Raw genomic sequence first — 17,913 nt, forward strand, 5'->3', positions numbered from 1 at the left:
ATTTATAGGAGGTGATGCGCAATTTGCCCTTTATGGAATAATAAAGTCTTTTTTGGCCAAAAAATAAAAATTAAAAAATTGGGTGTGTATAGAAATTGGGGAGTTTTTGAAATTAATGTAAGAGTGTGGGCTTAAATTTCATGAATTAGAAAAAAAATTGATTGTGTATCCTAGCTAGTTTCATACATGATATGGATTTGGGAGTTTGACACACATTTTCGTTTGGCAAAGCTTATTTAAAACATCTTATAAGCTCCTACATCTAATATGTTTTAGGACTTGATAAGCTGTTAGATCTTATTTTAATTTTTTTTAAGGTGTTTGGATATGTAGCTTATAAGTTACTTTTAGTTTTTATAAATTGTTCAGGTGTTTGAAAATAAAAGGGACAAAAAAGTACATGACGCCATTATAACTGTTAAACTTATTTGACTCAAATACTTAAGTTCCTAAAATATTATTTTAATAGTTACATATTAATTTTTCAAATAAAAATAATAATAATATAAAATTATATATTAAATAAATTAAATGATTTTTGTATGTATATTTATATGATATTTGACTATTTTTTAAAATAAAATGAAGTGTGATATTATTTTAATGAATTAGGTTTGTGAAAGTTTTAATTTTTTGTCGCATTAATATATTAATATAAAATATAGGACGTAAAATAAATAAAAAAAATTCATAGATAAAAGAAATATAATTTATTATTGAGATAATAAGAATATTCGGGTATTTTTATATATACATATAAAATATAAATAGAGAATATTTTTTACAATTATTATGATAAATATATTTTAATTAATTAATCTTGATTATAAGAATAGGTTGTTTTGATAAAATATAAATGTTATTCGCATTCATGTAATATAATAAAGTATTTGAGGGTAATTTTGTATTTTGAGTGTTTTAGTAAATAAGCAAATAAGATCTTAAAGAAAAAAGGTTGGGTGGAGGTACTTTTAATAAAACATCTTATAAACTCCCTAACAGCTTATTTTTGGGAAAAAATAAGTATTTTGTAATTTTTTTACCAAATACCTTTTAACTGCTTATAAGCTTAGCCAAACAGACTCTTAAGTCACCGAGATACACAAAATAATGTAAATTTAGAAAGAAAAATATAGTTGAAGCAAAATTAGAAGGAGAATGGCTAAATCTCACTTTGCAACATTAAAATATAGCTTTTGGCATTGCGCCTTTGAAAAAAACTAATAGAACTATGCACTCTCCAAAGAAAATAAATCATGCATGTGCACAATAAAGTTTTAAAACTAATGTAGGTAATTCAATGTTTTTAGTGCTATTTCTTTAGGATGTCAAATGTCAAATCATTTTTTTATATTCATCAATCCTTTAGAATTATTTATAAATTATATATTTTTAGTACAAAAACATATCTAAAGAAAATGAAAAGAAAAAAAATACTTCAGCTATTTTGTTATCAAGTTATTTCAAGATTACATTTTCTTCCAAAGAATTCTAACAAATATTTTCACCAATTACAATATAAGGTCCATCAATCGAAAATTGAGTGAGAAATATATATGTTTTTTTATTTTTTTAATGTAATAAAATATAGTTTGTTAAGTAACTATGTGTGAAAATAAAGCCAATAATAAAAATGAAACAGACAGATATAAATTAGTTACTTGTAGTCTATTGTTTAGTGTATGTTCACAAATAATACGTTATATATACTTTCCTTGACAGCAACAAAGTTTATTAACAAACAAACCTAGCGCTATCTTATCTAATTAATTTAATATCATTGAACTGAGTGATGACAATGGAGTCAGAGTCTTGAACAAAAAAATTATTTGGCTGATCTTGTCTCATTTAGTGATATCTGATTTATCTTTTCTTTAAAAATATCTATGTTTTTTGTTTCTAGCTGGAGCAAAAAAGAATAAAGAAGTGGGACAGGAGTATTATCTAATGCACCTCATGTTGTCCACTTAATCGGGACGCATTTGTAGTGAATATTCATCTTGGGATGTATCTTTATCAATGTCCAAATAAATGCAAATGGATCAAAAATCAAAAATAATAATTGAAAGAGATCGGAGGGCATGCAGCTTGAGATGGTGCTAGTCCCTTTGGGTATGGGTGTCCTTTTGTCCTACCATTTCTGGCTTCTCTTCACCATTGTAAACAACCCCAGAAGAACTGTTATTGGTCTCAATGCTGAGAGCCGCCACAAATGGGTTTTCTGCTTGATGGCTGTTAGTATATTTCTTCATTTCTCTCCCTTTACATAATATTTTCTTTAAGTGAACAGACAAATTTAATTTTTTGAATTAATTAAACCGAACTTGGTCAAATTTAACTGCAGGATCCACTGAAAAACGGTGTTTTGGCGATTCAAACACTACGCAACAACATAATGGCGTCGACACTTTTGGCCACAACAGCAATCACACTCAGCTCATTAATAAGTGTGTATGTGGGCAACAACCAATCAAGTAGCTCTGGATTAATATTATTAATGGAGTATAAATCTTCGAGCGTGTCGTCTGTGAAGTTCTTTGCAATCCTAGTATGCTTTCTTGTGGCCTTTCTTTGCAATCTCCAATCTATTAGGTACTATGCACATGCTAGCTTTCTTCTCACCGTGCCGATATACAGAGACAAAAAAGAAGCTATTGAGTATGCAGCGACAAACCTGAATAGAGGAGGCTTCTTTTGGTCACTTGGCCTACGAGCGTTTTACTTGTCCTTCCCTCTCTTCTTGTGGGTTTTCGGAGCAATTCCCATGTTTTTATGTTGCTGTGTAATGTCAATTGTTCTCTATTTCTTGGACACGAGTTCGAGCTTTACAAGGGATCTTTACGATCATACTACTAGTGTTGAAGACATGGAATCAAATATTGATCGCCAAACGTTATTGCTGTAGAGAGATTAAAAATAATATATCATCCTCAAAAAACATGTTTTGTTTGTGGACATGATTTTTTCTTTGCTAATGTCTCATATTTTTTCTCTAGTTGTTCCTTTAAATGGTCTTTCTATTGTTTCTGCACAATTTTCTCTTAATGTCATTACTCTCTTGGGTGCTTCTAAGCGCAGATGCCTCCAATTCTATCCCACATGAAATATCCCTTAATATAGCCTTAAACAAGAAATATAGGTGAAAACAAAATAACTCGAGCAATTACGAGTTTATCTTTATTCCAACGATTACTCTAGCTAGCAACCAATAATTAACAATATATTCTAAACGAACTTCCGAAATGATATTCGGTATGTTATATCATAGTCAACAAACTATCTTAAATACTATTAGAATACAAGTCTCATGCAAAATAATAAATTAGATGCCCCGTTGCGGGTTCTCATAAAATGATGGATTCTATTATAATAAATACATAATAAAAATATGTGGATAGAAACGAGGGTTTAATCTAAACTATACCAATAATTTCCCACTAAAACTCAAAAACTCACAGCTTAACACCACTAATCAATCATAAGAATGAATCTATTGGATTACCATCCGATGTAGAAGCAAACGTTGTATTTCGAGTGGAATATGTAATAGAAACAGTGTATACCTCTCACCATACATTTCCACTTACGAAAATAAATTTTTCGAAGCGTTAACATGCTAAAAAATTAAGTGATCGAAACTATTGAGACATTAAAAAACTATCTGCCTAATAAACTCTAGTAATCTCGTATCCTTGAATACTCAATTTAGTTTACTAGCCTAACAATAAATTCATATTTGTAAACTTAGCTAATTGTAGAGTAAAACTCGAATTTAATTATTTACATTAATTAGCATATATAGGGCTTCCTACGGAATATGAATTGCATATATTCTCTCTATAATATTATGTGTCAAAAGACACTAATCCTTAGATATAATGGCTTCATGCCTGAATATAATGAACAGTTTTTTTTTTTTTTTTTTTATAATTATTTATTTATTTATTTATGTATGCTAAATAAGACAGATATTAAATCAATATAAGTTGTTCGTACGTGAAAATCTATGTCCTATTTCACATATACCATCAAATGATCTATGGCGTATATTGGTTTTGACGCAAGTTTCAGTATTGATTTCACTTGAGAAACAATACCCTTAACCAAAGATACAATTTATTCAAATCATTTTGAAAAAGGAAATTATCACATAATACATCTCTTAAAATTGTAACCATGCTTCCGTTATATATCTATATTCTTAATAAAAATCAAAATTTGATTCCATGATCAATATAGATATTACATAATATGTACACTTGATTAAATTCATAAATAATTTCTTGAAGCTTGCATTTTAATGCATATGGCTATAAGGTAAACATTTAGTTTGAATCATTAAATGCATTTGTCAAAAGTTATGAAATATTGGCATTTATCTACCATAAACAAAATAAGGTATTAATGGATTTTAATGAATTTGAATAGACTAAAGTATGGCTACAACAAGAAGGTATCCTCAAAGTTGATTTATTTCTTTCCAAATACCCAAATGATGCTAATATTAAATAACCTCACATTCCAAATTAAAAAAAGTTCAACATCAAGTAAATACTAATGCAACACCAACAAAGAAAAAATTAAATAAATAAATAATAATTATAATTACCAAGATCTTGGCTTATTAATTTTTATGTTTGTGGTCGTGCAATGTGTAGTTCATTGGGTTCTAATTGATCCATGTAACGAGATTTTTCAGCCAATGAGTGTCAAACCAGTTGGATTAGGGTACTAGGTGTAGAGCACCCCACATTAATCGAACAAAAAAGGTTCTGAACTTAACATTGACCACTTAACGCTTGTTTTGTTGAATTATTGTTATATACTACTCTTAAGAACCATACCAACAAGTCTAGCAAAAGATAGTTCACCACCCAACTCATTCTTCAATATAATTGCTAAGTCATTATGTACTTCGCTTCAAAGAGTCCTACGGTGAGTTTTAAAGTTAAGAATTGTATGATAAGCATAAATGTTCTCTAAACTCAACTACAATATTCTTAGCAGAAGCATCATAAAATTTGTAATTCTTAAAGACAATTCACTACTAAGTCATCTCAAATTAAGGTGCTCATGATATCCCAATTGTGATGAAACAAAAGCAAGTAATTTTATCATTAAACTTAGGTCAACACAGACTCAACTACGATGCAATGCATGTCCTAAAAAAAATTAAACTCGAAGAGCAAAAATAACAAAAACCAATAATTAACTAATGGCATAAATGAAACATACTCCACCCCCAAACTTATAGAAGAGAGCAGTGTACGAGCAGAACTAGTTCGTATGGAATTCAAAATATGCATCAATATTATACATACCAAAATAAAACGAAAAAGGCAAGAAATAAAAATTGTTCATCAAAGCATGAGAGAAAGATAGAAAAACTCCCTGAAATCATCAAGCGGGTGAAAGAGTTGCATCATCATCATCGCGGGCATCTCCGTATGCAGCAGGGTCATCGGGAGCATTTGACATATCAAGCAAGAACATAATCCTTAATCTTTTTCATAGAAACAAATTATCGAACATCTTGAATGCGCAGGGAGAAAACACCATGCTAAGTAATCTTTCAAGATACAAAAGCCACTATCACTCCAACAATAAAATTGCAAGTATCCTGGGCATATTATACCGGACGCCCTCGTGCAGCGCGAGGGCACATGGCTGCTGAATTCCTCTCACAGCTACTGCACCAGGCATGCTCGCATGGTGCGAGCGCGTTTTGCCACCGACCCTAATTTTTTATCTTAAAAACAAAAATCTATACTATGAAATCAAAATAAAAGAGCAAAAATGCTTGGATTGCCTCCCAAGAAGCGCTCAATTTCAAGTCTTCAGTTTGATGCAGTTATTGCAAAGGAATGATACTGATGGTGTCGTTACGAAGGAGACTCGTACCAGATTTCAACAAATGGGTTTGGTACAGGAAAAGGGCAGCAAGGAAAATTCTCAGAAGATTGTGCCAAAGGACACATTAATGGATTAGAGTAAGAGTTTGCATGTTAACTCTAACGAGGAGGTTATACCAGCGCAATAGTTGTCAACAGGGGCTGATCCTAATAGGGGCTAGGAGGGGCTTTAGCCCCCCTAGAATTTTGACATCTATTACCTATATATATATTAACCCAAGCAATCAAATAAGAGAAATTGTTAATTCTCACCTAAATAAACCGGCATACAAGTTATTACTGATATATTTTAATTTTCTATTTTTTTTATTAAATTCTAAAGAGAAAATAGTTTTAAAAGAATTATTAAAATATGAATAATTTTTACAATAAATGTATTCCCTTTTTATACATCTTCTCTTCTGTACGCAAACATCTATTTACAGGAAACTAGAATGAAGAAAATTTTCAAGGTCTCGTTCTCTCCCTTATTATCTCTTAAATGATTGTATTTTTTGTAGAAGTGTATATATTTCAATATTTATTTTACTCTATAAAAATTAAGTTACATGTCCTTACGTATTCTAAAATTATTCTTTTATATTATCGGAAACTTAGCCCCACGTAAATGGCCCACGATCCGCCCCTGGTTGTCAAAGGAGGAGGTAGATGGCTCAAATAATAATATTCAGCAAGACACAATAAATGAAGTGGATATTATTAGTCCACAAATGCTGATTAGGAAAGAAGGGGTATATACCCACCATAAAGTAAGTGCAAAGAGAGATTGCCTACTCTAGATACCCTAATCATCCATAAATTTGAGATGTTGTCCACAAAAGTAGAGGCAACGGGTGATTTTATTAAGGGGTAATATGCTATGAGTCCCTCAAACGAAACATAATTCGAATTGAATGACAAGTTCAAATTTATTATTTTAATTAAATCCTTAATTTGAAATAATATATGAGTCATATCCCTAATTTTTTTTATATCCCAATCTTGACTTTATACCCTAAATCTTCTTCTTCTTTTCTCTCTCTCTCTCTCTATGTTTCTCTCTCTCGCTCAATCTCACGCTCTCTCTCTCAATCTCACTCTATCTCTCGCCACAATTCCATGATTGAGGAAGGTGGTGGCTATGGCGACGATCACGGCGGTGGAGGGAATAGAACTATGCCGGTAAGAAAATAAGAATTACAATTAGATATTTATAATAAATTTTTATTATTTGAAAAGTCGATTGACTGATATTACCGACCAACCAACTTTTGAGTAAACTGAAAATCACCGACCGACCTATTTATATATGGGTCCGTTAAAATTATCGGTTCGACAAAAAAATTATCGACCAAAAGCAGCGAGTCAAAAGTTTATCCGATAAAATTGACCTTTGCCCAACTCTATATTCATCTAACGAATCGGATCCTGAGCTTTATAAATGTCGAACAAGGTGTCTAGCCATTCATCTTATATATAAAAGAAAGAAACACTAGGGTAACCTAAAAAACCCTAATGACATATTTGTAAAAATAAATTAATTCATTTGTAAATATAATTTTTTTATCTCCTATTCTGCAGCTATTTTTTTCTAATTACTTTAACACCAAATCTCGGCTAGCACAATCACAATCCACTACATCTATATTTTTTAATTATTATTATTTTCCAGCCTATATTTTCTAAAAAAATATACTTCATTTATTTTATGATCTATTTCATATTATTAAATTCGTATAAATATTGATGTTGTTATCAATACCTAATAAATTTTATTATAATTGTTATTATTATGTATTTAAGTAATGATCATTTTCATTTGAAATAATATGTCGTGCATCGTATCGTACAGGGAAAATGCTAGTTTTTTAGTAAGTAAATAGATTTCAAATCTTTGTATATGAATTCATTTAAAGGTTCTTTCGACCCTACACCCGGTGATAAACACTGGATGGGTCTTCTGCTGCCACGTGTTCCTTTTTTTTTATTTTTCTGCGGGAATATATTATAAAATACAAAAAAAAGACACAGTGACAGCAGAAGACCTACCCGGTGTTTATCACCGGGTGTAGGGTCGAACAAATCTTCATTTAAATTGTTGGAGTTCAAAAGGCTTATAGGCAAAATAACGCAGTTTCACCCTCTCTACCATTTCCTCATTTTCCTTCTACTTTCTAACCCTTTTCCTCCGCAAAAATGACAACACCAGAATCCAAAGCCAACACCGAGTCTTCAGAGCTGAAACGCCCAAATGAATTCAGCGAGTTGGATTCTTCGTCGAAGAAAAGGTTGAAAACGGAGGACGAATTGAAGACGCAGAATGCTACTTGGAATGGGCTTTTCCGTTTAGAAGCAGATGCAGCTGAAGATAAAGGGTCAAGGCATACTATGGAGGATACTTGGGTTCTGCTTCCCGATGCCACCTCCGAATCCCCCGGATTTTTGAGGTTCCCCTTTTCCCATATCTGTATAAATAGGGTTTTCTTCCTCAATTTTACAGTTTCTGTATTTATTTTTATATTCAGTTATATTTATGTATGTATTGTCTAATTTCCGACTCCTTATAGATGTGCGCACTTTGCGATATATGATGGGCATGGTGGCCGATTAGCTGCTGACTATGCACAGAAGCATTTGCATAAGAATGTGCTTTCAGCTGGCTTACCACGTGAGTTGGTCTGTTTGTCTCAGCAGTTGATACATTTTCCAATTTTTATGTTGTTTTCAATCTGTTTTTATTTTTATTTTATTTTATATATATATAGCTTTTTACGGTTAATAATGCATTGTTCTTTTCTGGTGAAAATTCAGTTGGATGTCAAATCTGCTAAGAAGGCTATACTTACTGGTATGCTCTTTGTTGTCGAATTATTTAATATTTCATTATAAGTTGAGCATGATTGCGGATTTTTTTCTTCTGAATAGGGTTCCGGAAAACCGACGAGGCTCTCCTTCAGGAAAGTGCTGCAGGTACGTTGACATTTTTGGGGTTGTGTTATATTTCCCCTTTTTGCTCTTGAAATAAATTGCATATTTATTTCAAAATTAATGCAAAAACTCAAGAAAAGATTACTGGCCAAATTTAAAGCATTATTCATTACTCCATATGGGAGACAGTGAAGATAACACATGTTTTTGGATGCCTGCTACTGTTTTTAGCTACGCTTTTGGAGCTTGAAACTGTTTGCATGACATTTCTGTTGTCTTTGTAGGAATATTTGTCTTTATGTATAAACTTCCGATTATTTACCTAAATTGCTGTAAATCGTCTAGTTAATGAAGAATTTTGCTACAAAGCTGAAAGTCTGCTGATATTCAGCTAATTTCTTGCTATTAGAAAGCTCTTAGAACAAACTTTGGTAAATTCGCATGTTGCACCTTCTTGTGCATCGATATGTAATACAAACCTTTAGATGGCCTACCTTGATGTTGCTCAACTGTTTCTTTAGTTTCAAGTAATGATGTTCCTCAGCTCTGTAGATGCTGAACAAATTGATATATAAATATTAGGAAGTTAGTATTTAGTTTTATATAAATTTTATTTCCTTGTTTAGTTTTTAGGGAGATTTGAATAAATAACTTGTGTGAATATCTGGAGCATTGTCCGCTCCATACGGACAGCCTACTTTTTGGATTTTATGTTTAAGATTCTTGCATTAAATCTACCATTATGTATCTTTTATTCCAGTTTGAGTGTTTATCTCTATTTCCTTTCTTAGTATCTATTGCACAATATTGGTTTCCTTTATATTTTGGTTTCTTTGTAGATGGATGGCAAGATGGTGCTACAGCTGTATGCACGTGGGTATTGGGACAAACAGTAAGTTTGCTTCATTCAATATGTCGAGTAATATGTGTAAAAAACAGTATAAATACTAATTTTGGTGTTGATTAGTCTCTTGTTCTGCTAATAATTCTGCGTAAGTAGAACGAAGTGCAATGCATTAGGATATAGTATCTGGCATGTTAAACATTCCTTAATGCATTTAACGAGGTTGCTATTTAGTTGTGTTACTGTTTATAACTTCATTGAACACAATTGAGGAGGAAAAAGAAGGATCGTTTGCGGATAGAGAACTTGAGGAAATTTGTCCATTTGAAAGTTACGAGAATCATATTTTTTTTCATGCATAACATGACAAAAATTACCATAGAATATCTAGTGAATCTAAATCCAGTTTATATGGAACAAAAATACAACAAATCTTCTTCTTCTTCTCTCTCTCTCTCTTTTTTTTTTTATTTTTTTTTTATGGTTATTTGTCCATAGAAAGTTACTTATTTTGTACTCCATTGAAACGACAAAACTGCTGTATATTTCCATCATGCTCTTCGGTATTAGTTCGTGCAAAAAGTAGGAAGACAGGTAGTTTTTTCCTGTTAGATTTTGGACACCACAATGGAGCTGAAAGAAGATATGTACTTGTCGCAATTCAAAGTTTGTTGAAAACAAATGCCATTAGTAATTTCTTTCTTTCTTTAATGGGTGGATATGGGGATGTTTCAAATAAGTAGTTTTCCTACTATTCCCCACTCCTGATACCTTATTAGAAGCTTGAAAAATAAAATGATTTGTTGCCGGATCCGGATAATTTTTCATATTGAAAATAGATAATGATAGCTCTGGACCTCTGGTAATGGATGGTGGATGTGAGAGTCTGTTCACTTAAATCATTGATTGTTCTAATGTTGCTTCCTCGCGGGCAACAGTAGGGCCTATTCATATTGCATTTCCATTGCCCCTAAAGAATGACGAGGCTGACTTGCTCGCTCTTTCTTTCGTCTTTTTTCTTTTTTCTCTTTTCATAAACTTTTGGATTTTTCTAAGAAATCAGGGAAGTTGACTTTGCTTCACCTTCTTACTGGCTTTCTTTCTGTTAAAAAATTATGAATGAAAAATTAGTAATTAAATATTTAATGATTTTCCATTATTGAATAACAAAAATTTTGCAGGACACATGATTAAACCCTTAAACCTAACAGTTCATTGGATAAAAGCAAAACTAAAAGAAATCTCCTTGCAGAAATATATAATGCTTGGTTAACTTTGGCGTTTTTGTTCACTTATGTCCATTTGTTAGGCTTCTTCACTTATTACAAGTACGATCATATGCTAAGAATGGTTTTGTTAAATATCTTTTTAAATTTAAACGGTAGACCAGTAGCTTACACAACAGTGTCTACCACTTTCTGTTGCGCAAGACAGTTTTTGGAAATCTTTCAGGACAGAGAGACTGTGCTTTCTTTAACTTGAATATGTAATATTTTCGTTTTCATGTGCTACTTAGGTATTTATTGCTAATATTGGCGATGCAAAGGCCGTGGTAGCAAGATCAACTGCAGCAGAAGGTTCAGATAGCTCAAGTCCATTAAAGGCCATTGTTTTGACAAGAGAACACAAAGCCATATATCCACAAGAACGAGCACGCATTCAGAAGGTATGCATCACGTATTATGATTAAATCTTGCAGCCTTAGTTCTATCATTCACATTATCTTTAACATTACAACCATTAACCATTATGCCTGGTTCTAGCATCACTGATATGGGGAAAAAGTATTTTTTTCTTAAATACCTTGGTACGTGATTGCTTCTTATAGGACGAAAGTTGGTATATGGAAGTTTCATCTTTTGCGATCTGGGTCGTACATATTTTTGCACAAATTATTATTTCCTGATACTTATGTGTTGTTACAAAAGCCTTGAAGATTAACTGTTGACTCTAGGGGTTCATTAGTGGGAGCCTTAGAAGCTAAGAGTGACGGCTTTTTTTTTTAGAAATGATTTAGTTTTGAAAACTTTGGAAATTGCAAATAGCAAAAAAAAAAAAAAGGCAAAAAACCCTTTCAGGCTGATTTCATTTATAAAAAAGTGGTGGAAGGATCTTCCCACAGACAATGCTGAGACCTGCAACACGTAAAACATGAGTTTTGCAATTTATTCCTGACGAGTTTAAGCATTAAGTCTTGAATAGATTGTGAATATGCATTATTCTTTTACTAGATGCAAATGCTCTTTTATTTATTTTTTTTTTTTTTTTAAATATGAACCTGGCTATGCAACTTCTATTTATGTGATACTTTAAACCTGGACATGTAACCTAGGGAATAAATGAAGAAAGATCTAGCAATGTTTGGAAGTGTTTTTATTTTGTTTTCATTGATTCCCCAAAGCAAAATTATATTTATTAAACTTCTCAAATCATTTTCTCAAAACAATCTCAAAAGTTTCTCTCTCCTTCAGACATGATATGACTGCTACAGTAAAATGATTTGACTGCTGCAGTAAAAAATGCCTTCACTAAAAAACAAATAAACATCACTTCATCTTTCAATTTTTTTCTTCTAAAATACTTTTCTCTAACACTTTTAAACATGATGTGACTGATACAGTGTATTTTGTCTCCTTCAAAATATAAACAAACATTACTTTCATTCTCAAATTATTCCCCCAAAACATATTTCCTCAAAATGAAATCAAAATAAGTTCCAAAACGCTTCCAAACATTGCCGAAAAGGCTTTTATCAATTTTCAACTTTTATAACCCTTGTTGTTTGCATGGGATGTATTCAATAATGAACACTTCATCTATGTGCTACATTATCAGCCTGTTTATTGGCAATGACATTTGGATTGTAAAAGCTGACTAGCTTTGAATGATGTTAGTAGTTTATTGTTAAATATTCGAACGAGTGCAGTTGACACGCTTAGATTGAATCGTGGTAGTAAAGAAAAATGTATTGGTTGAAAGGCGAAAGCACTGAACTATAACTATAATTGCTTGTCTATTTGAAGATTGTGCATGTCTGTCCAATATGTTATTGTTGCCTTACCCGTCCAATCGAGCAATATTTACTTAAGATGAATAAATATTCATCTGAGTATAATTTAATTCAATAGGCTGGTGGATCTATCAGCTCAAATGGACGATTGCAGGGGCGGCTTGAAGTTTCTAGAGCCTTTGGAGATAGGCAGTTCAAGAAGGTTGTGCTTTGGCTTTGCTCTTTCCAGTTTCATCCTCTCAGTTTCTACTATGACATGTTTATTTCCCTCATGCCTTAGTTTATATTGAGTCTCCCAGTTATGCATTTAGCTTCACTTTTCATCTTTATTCTCAAAGTTTTGCTTTGCTAGGGTGAATACACATTTCATATCTTAATAATTTGTTTCAGGTGGGCGTTATTGCAATTCCCGATGTTCATTCGTTTGACCTTACTGAGAGAGATCACTTTATAATTCTTGGATGTGATGGCTTGTGGGGGGTATGTCTTCATCTCCATGAATTTTGCTTTTTAGTATCACTGAAATTTGATCAACATGAAATGAGAACTAATTTTCCAACTTTTAGGTGTTTGGACCAAGTGATGCTGTTGAATTTGTTCACAAGCTGTTGAAGGTTCGTTTAACTTTTTGTCCTGTGTTTTTTACTCGGTATTTGGATATCTGAACCCTAAATCTCCACCAAAAGTTAAATATTCAAATGGAAAAGAATTAATTCCTAGGTAACTCGAATCTTCCCACAAGTTATTAACTCATTTCCATTCTATAAATTATAAGCTCCAAAGTTCCTATGTTCTTGTTTCTTAACCCACACCTCTTCATTCCTATGGGCTTGATTTTCACAGTGAAGTTTTTAGAATTATAATGATCAATAATGTTTATAAGAGAATCAGGAATATAAATCTGTTTTTACTTTCAATTATTATAAGAAATATTATCTGGTAGCGTTGGAGGGGGTAATCTAATTTAATTTGCCATTTCATGCTATACATAAAATGAATGGCAGGAAGGGTTACCAGTAACGACAGTAAGCAGGCGTCTTGTGCGAGAAGCTGTACGTGAACGCTGCTGCAAAGATAACTGCACTGCAATTGTCATTGTTTTCAGGAAGCAATAGCTATAAGTAGCCAATTTCTCACTTGTTTCTACAGTGGTGTTTGTTTCTTTTTCTTTCATTGTTTTCTTTTTTTGTAATGTAATATCAATGTTTGTCCTATGTGGCTACGTTTTTTTTCTGAAACTCGTATCTTGGTAAGTTGCGTTTGCAGCTTGCTCATCATTTGACATGCCTCGAATAGGAGCCAAAACTTTTTTAGTGTTCTATCGCACAATTAAGTAATTTCCCTTGTTGGACTTGGCATACAAGGATGCAGACATCTATGGATGTTCCCTTCTACATGTCCTCGTTATTTGTCCAAAACTCTTCAATTCCATTATTTTGCACCTATATTTTTTTACAATTAACGGAAAGACGGTGCTATGTTTAAGTTGAACTATGGCTAAATTTGGCATCTTTTTGAGCTCGAGCTTGAGTTGAATTTAACGAGTTCAATCTCGAGCTCAACTCATTTTTTTTAATTATAAATAATTATGTATATTATTTTATTTAAAATCAAAATAAAAAAGATCGTGAGCTCCTAATGTAGAAGTCCGCTAGTAAATTGCTATTACTTTAGGCCTCGTTTGCTTGCCTATATCGGATTACATTGGATTAGGTGAGATTGAATTAATATCCAATTGATATTATTTAGGCCTCGTTTGCTTACCTATATCGAATTACATTGGATTATGTGAGATTGGATTAATATCCCACTGACTAAATAAATTATTTAGTCAGTAAGATGTTTGATTCGTTAGATTAAATCTTGTATTAAATTTGTCAAATTTAGGTATTAATTGTGAATTGTTCAAAAAGTCTTTTAGTTAACAAAATTAAGATATTGTTTTAAGGGGTAATTACAAATAAATCCATCAATGGATACTTATTCATAAAGAGATTCAGACAAAAAACTCATTTACTAATAACTCCACACATGGTCCAGATTTTTGTAAAGGACTAAAATAACCCCTCATACTTTAATATGCTCCAATTTCATCATTAACTTAATTTAACATCAATTTGACCCCAAATTTCACAAATTATTCAATTTTGACCCAAAACTTTTTTTTAAAAATTTTTTTTTTCAAAAACTTTTTTTTTCCTTCCGGATTCTAGCGTTGACAGTTCAATTTTTTTTTTCTTCCGGATTTTTTCGCCGGTTTCCGGCGTTGACTTTTTTTTCTTCTTTTCTTTCTTTCTGTAACTATTTTTTTTCGTTTAAACAACAATATTGCTGTGATTGACAGTAATATTAACTATATTACTGTTAAACACAGTAAAATTAACTAAACTACAGTTTAACACAGTAATATTGCTATATTAATCTCTAGCATAGTAATATTAACACAACAAAACTCATTATTATTGTGTAATAGAGTAATATTATTATGTTGACCGTTCAACAAATGTAAACATAATAAAAGGCCAAAATAATTAATATTACTGTGAGTGACAGTAATATTAGTATAACAACAGTAATATTACCGTCAACCACAGTAGTATTACAATAATAGACAGTAATATTATTACGTTACTCCGTGAATAACTCAAACAAACAAAAAAATCCAAACAAAATAATAATATTGATGTGGCTGACAACAATATTACTATAACAACACTAATATTACCGTCAACCACATTAATATTATTGTGTTTACAGTAATATTACAATAATAGACAGTAATATTATTACGTTACTCCGTGAATAACTCAAACAAAATAAAAAACCCAAAAAAAATAAGGGTAAATTACAAACACCCCCCCTGAGGTATGATCAAATTACAAAAACACCCCTATTGTTTGGGTAATTACAACCACCCCTCAACTCCTCAAATTTAGTGGAATCTTCGAGATTATATGGAATATTATCACTTTTGTACCTGTTTTATCCCATTCAAACTCTACATTATGAAGCAAGATGATCATAATATGTGATTTTTAGCTTGTATATATCAGTTTGTGGTGCATCGGAAACTGTAGTTTTACACAAAACGAGTACAAACTAGAGCACATTTCACGGAATCTAGATGATTATGTTGAATTTGGCACCATAAGGGTGGAGGTGTAAGAAAAAATCATAGTTGAGGGGGGTAGATGTAATTATCCAAACAATAGGCGGGTTTTTGTAATTTGACCATACCTCAGGGGGGTGTTTGTAATTTACCCAAAAAATAATAATATTGATGTTGTTGAAAGTAATATTATTGTGTTTACAGTTATTTTACTGTCAACGACAGTAATATAATTACGTTGACTTGTCAACAAATCAAACAAAATAAAAAAAAAACAACAAAAAATAAAAAATAATAATATTACATTAATTTACTGTCAACGGCAGCACAATTACATAAATGTATTGTCAACGGCAGTACAATTACGTTAATTAACTGTCATTACAGTATAATTACGTTAATTTACTGTCAGTGACAACACAATTACGGTCAACGTTTAGCGGCGGACGTAAAAGAAAAAAAATAAAAAAAAAATAAAAAAAAACTCCAAAAAACACTAATAAAAGTCAACGCCTGAAACCGGCGAAAAAATCCGGAAGAAGGAAAAAAAAAAAAAAAGTCCGGAAACCGGCGAAAAAATCCGGAAGAAAGAAAAAAAAATTTGAAAAAAAAAAGTCAAAATTGAATTTTTGTGGTCAAAATTGTATTTTTGTGGACAAAATTGATTAAATTGGGGTTACAATTAAGAATTGGGTATAAATGGTTGAGGGTAATATTGGCATATGCATGAATATTTCCTATATTTATAATAAATATTAAAGGGCCCCTAAACCTAGAATAATAAAGATGCTTGGTTGGAGACTTATGCACAAAAACCCCATAAATAGATAAAATCGTATTTTTCCTCTTTTAATCACTCTCTACTAAATTAATCACAGCCTCACAGGGGAAGGGGTGCTACTAATTTAACCAAATTATAGCATTTAATTGCGGGCTTCAAGTGTAGTAGCGGACTAGACTAAATACGAACCTCATCAACCAAACATCTTACTAACCCCTACTATTTAGTTAATAGAGCTTAATAGCATTAAGCAAATGAGACCTTATAAAATTAGTAACATCCTCCCATTGCGATTAATTTTGTAGGGGTGATTAAAAAGGAAAATTGGGATTTTATCCTTAAAATAATAACTTAATTTTGATACATAAAAGACTCTATAGACAATTCACATATAATACCTGAATCTGACAAATTTAATACAAGATGTAATCTAAAAAACCAAACATATTATAAACTAAATAATTATTTAATCAGTAGGAATTTAATCCAATCTAATCTAATTTGATCTAATCCAATATATGTAACCAAACGAATACAAGATCTAATCTTACACACCGAACATAATACTAACTAAATAATTAATTAGTCAGTAGATAATTAATCCAATCTCATCTAATCTAAATGTATCCGATATAGTCAATCACAATCACACGAGCCCTTAGTAAGATTTTTGATTTCTTAGATTAATTTTTTTTATTAAATATGTTAGATTATGTTATTAAAATAGGAACTCTCTATATAATCACTTAGCTAACAATAATAAGATGTTATATTAAAGATAAAATTGTTTTTTTTCCCTTTTTAGTCGCTCCCTATAAAATTAATTGCATGAAGAAGTGGTGCTACTAATTTAATGAAATAGTAACACTTAACCGCGGGTTTCAATTTTAATAGCGGGTTTGAATAAGTACGAATTTTGTCAACCGAACGGCTCGATAACCCTTACTAGCCCCTACTATTTAGTCAGTAAAACTTAATTGTGGTAATCGAGAGAGCATCGACAATTTATTGAAGTAAACAAACTTGAGCACTATTTTTTTTGTAATTTAGATGCTAAATATCGTTCCAATTTTATCGGTACCGTTCCAATTTCAAATGTAACTTTGATCGTTTTTCGCTTTGAATTTGTAGTCCTTTGAGTTAGTTTTCGAATACAACTTAAATTAACTAGATTGAGTGTTGGATGAGAGAGTTATGCATAAGGAGTTATTGTGTGAATCTCATATAACTCAAAATATCAAAATTATAGTGAGTGTTCATTCATTCATTCTCACCCGACATCCAAATCAGAATCTTTGGAAATTATACACTTGATTGAAGTGAGTAAGGTGCCGTAGTTTGATGAATAAT

The 17,913-nt window shown here is 31.5% G+C and overlaps 2 protein-coding genes across 3 annotated transcripts; both read left to right on the forward strand.

Moving 5' to 3' along the window:
- Positions 1 to 2,080: 2,080 nt before the first annotated feature.
- Positions 2,081 to 2,913, forward strand: LOC105976408 (uncharacterized). Its single transcript, XM_013001682.2, has 2 exons — positions 2,081 to 2,234; positions 2,345 to 2,913. Exons 1-2 carry the CDS (start codon positions 2,082 to 2,084, stop codon positions 2,903 to 2,905), a joined length of 714 nt encoding a protein of 237 aa, XP_012857136.2. The 5' UTR covers position 2,081; the 3' UTR covers positions 2,906 to 2,913.
- Positions 2,914 to 8,017: 5,104 nt separating this feature from the next.
- Positions 8,018 to 14,091, forward strand: LOC105976157 (Protein phosphatase 2C family protein). 2 transcript variants are annotated; one of them, XM_088816843.1, is made up of 10 exons: positions 8,018 to 8,338; positions 8,459 to 8,567; positions 8,703 to 8,739; positions 8,817 to 8,861; positions 9,659 to 9,711; positions 11,180 to 11,329; positions 12,792 to 12,875; positions 13,064 to 13,153; positions 13,240 to 13,287; positions 13,678 to 14,091. In XM_088816843.1, exons 1-10 carry the CDS (start codon positions 8,088 to 8,090, stop codon positions 13,786 to 13,788), a joined length of 978 nt encoding a protein of 325 aa, XP_088672969.1. In that variant the 5' UTR covers positions 8,018 to 8,087; the 3' UTR covers positions 13,789 to 14,091. The 2 variants fall into 2 exon arrangements, with proteins under 2 accessions (XP_088672969.1, XP_088672970.1); XM_088816844.1 differs by lacking the exons at positions 8,703 to 8,739; positions 8,817 to 8,861 and having other exon boundaries at positions 8,459 to 8,559.
- The last annotated feature ends 3,822 nt before the right edge of the window (positions 14,092 to 17,913 follow it).

This window comes from Erythranthe guttata, chromosome 4, assembly GCF_056151865.1.
Source record: "Erythranthe guttata isolate IM_541 chromosome 4, IM_541, whole genome shotgun sequence".
NCBI classification, from domain to species: domain Eukaryota; kingdom Viridiplantae; phylum Streptophyta; class Magnoliopsida; order Lamiales; family Phrymaceae; genus Erythranthe; species Erythranthe guttata.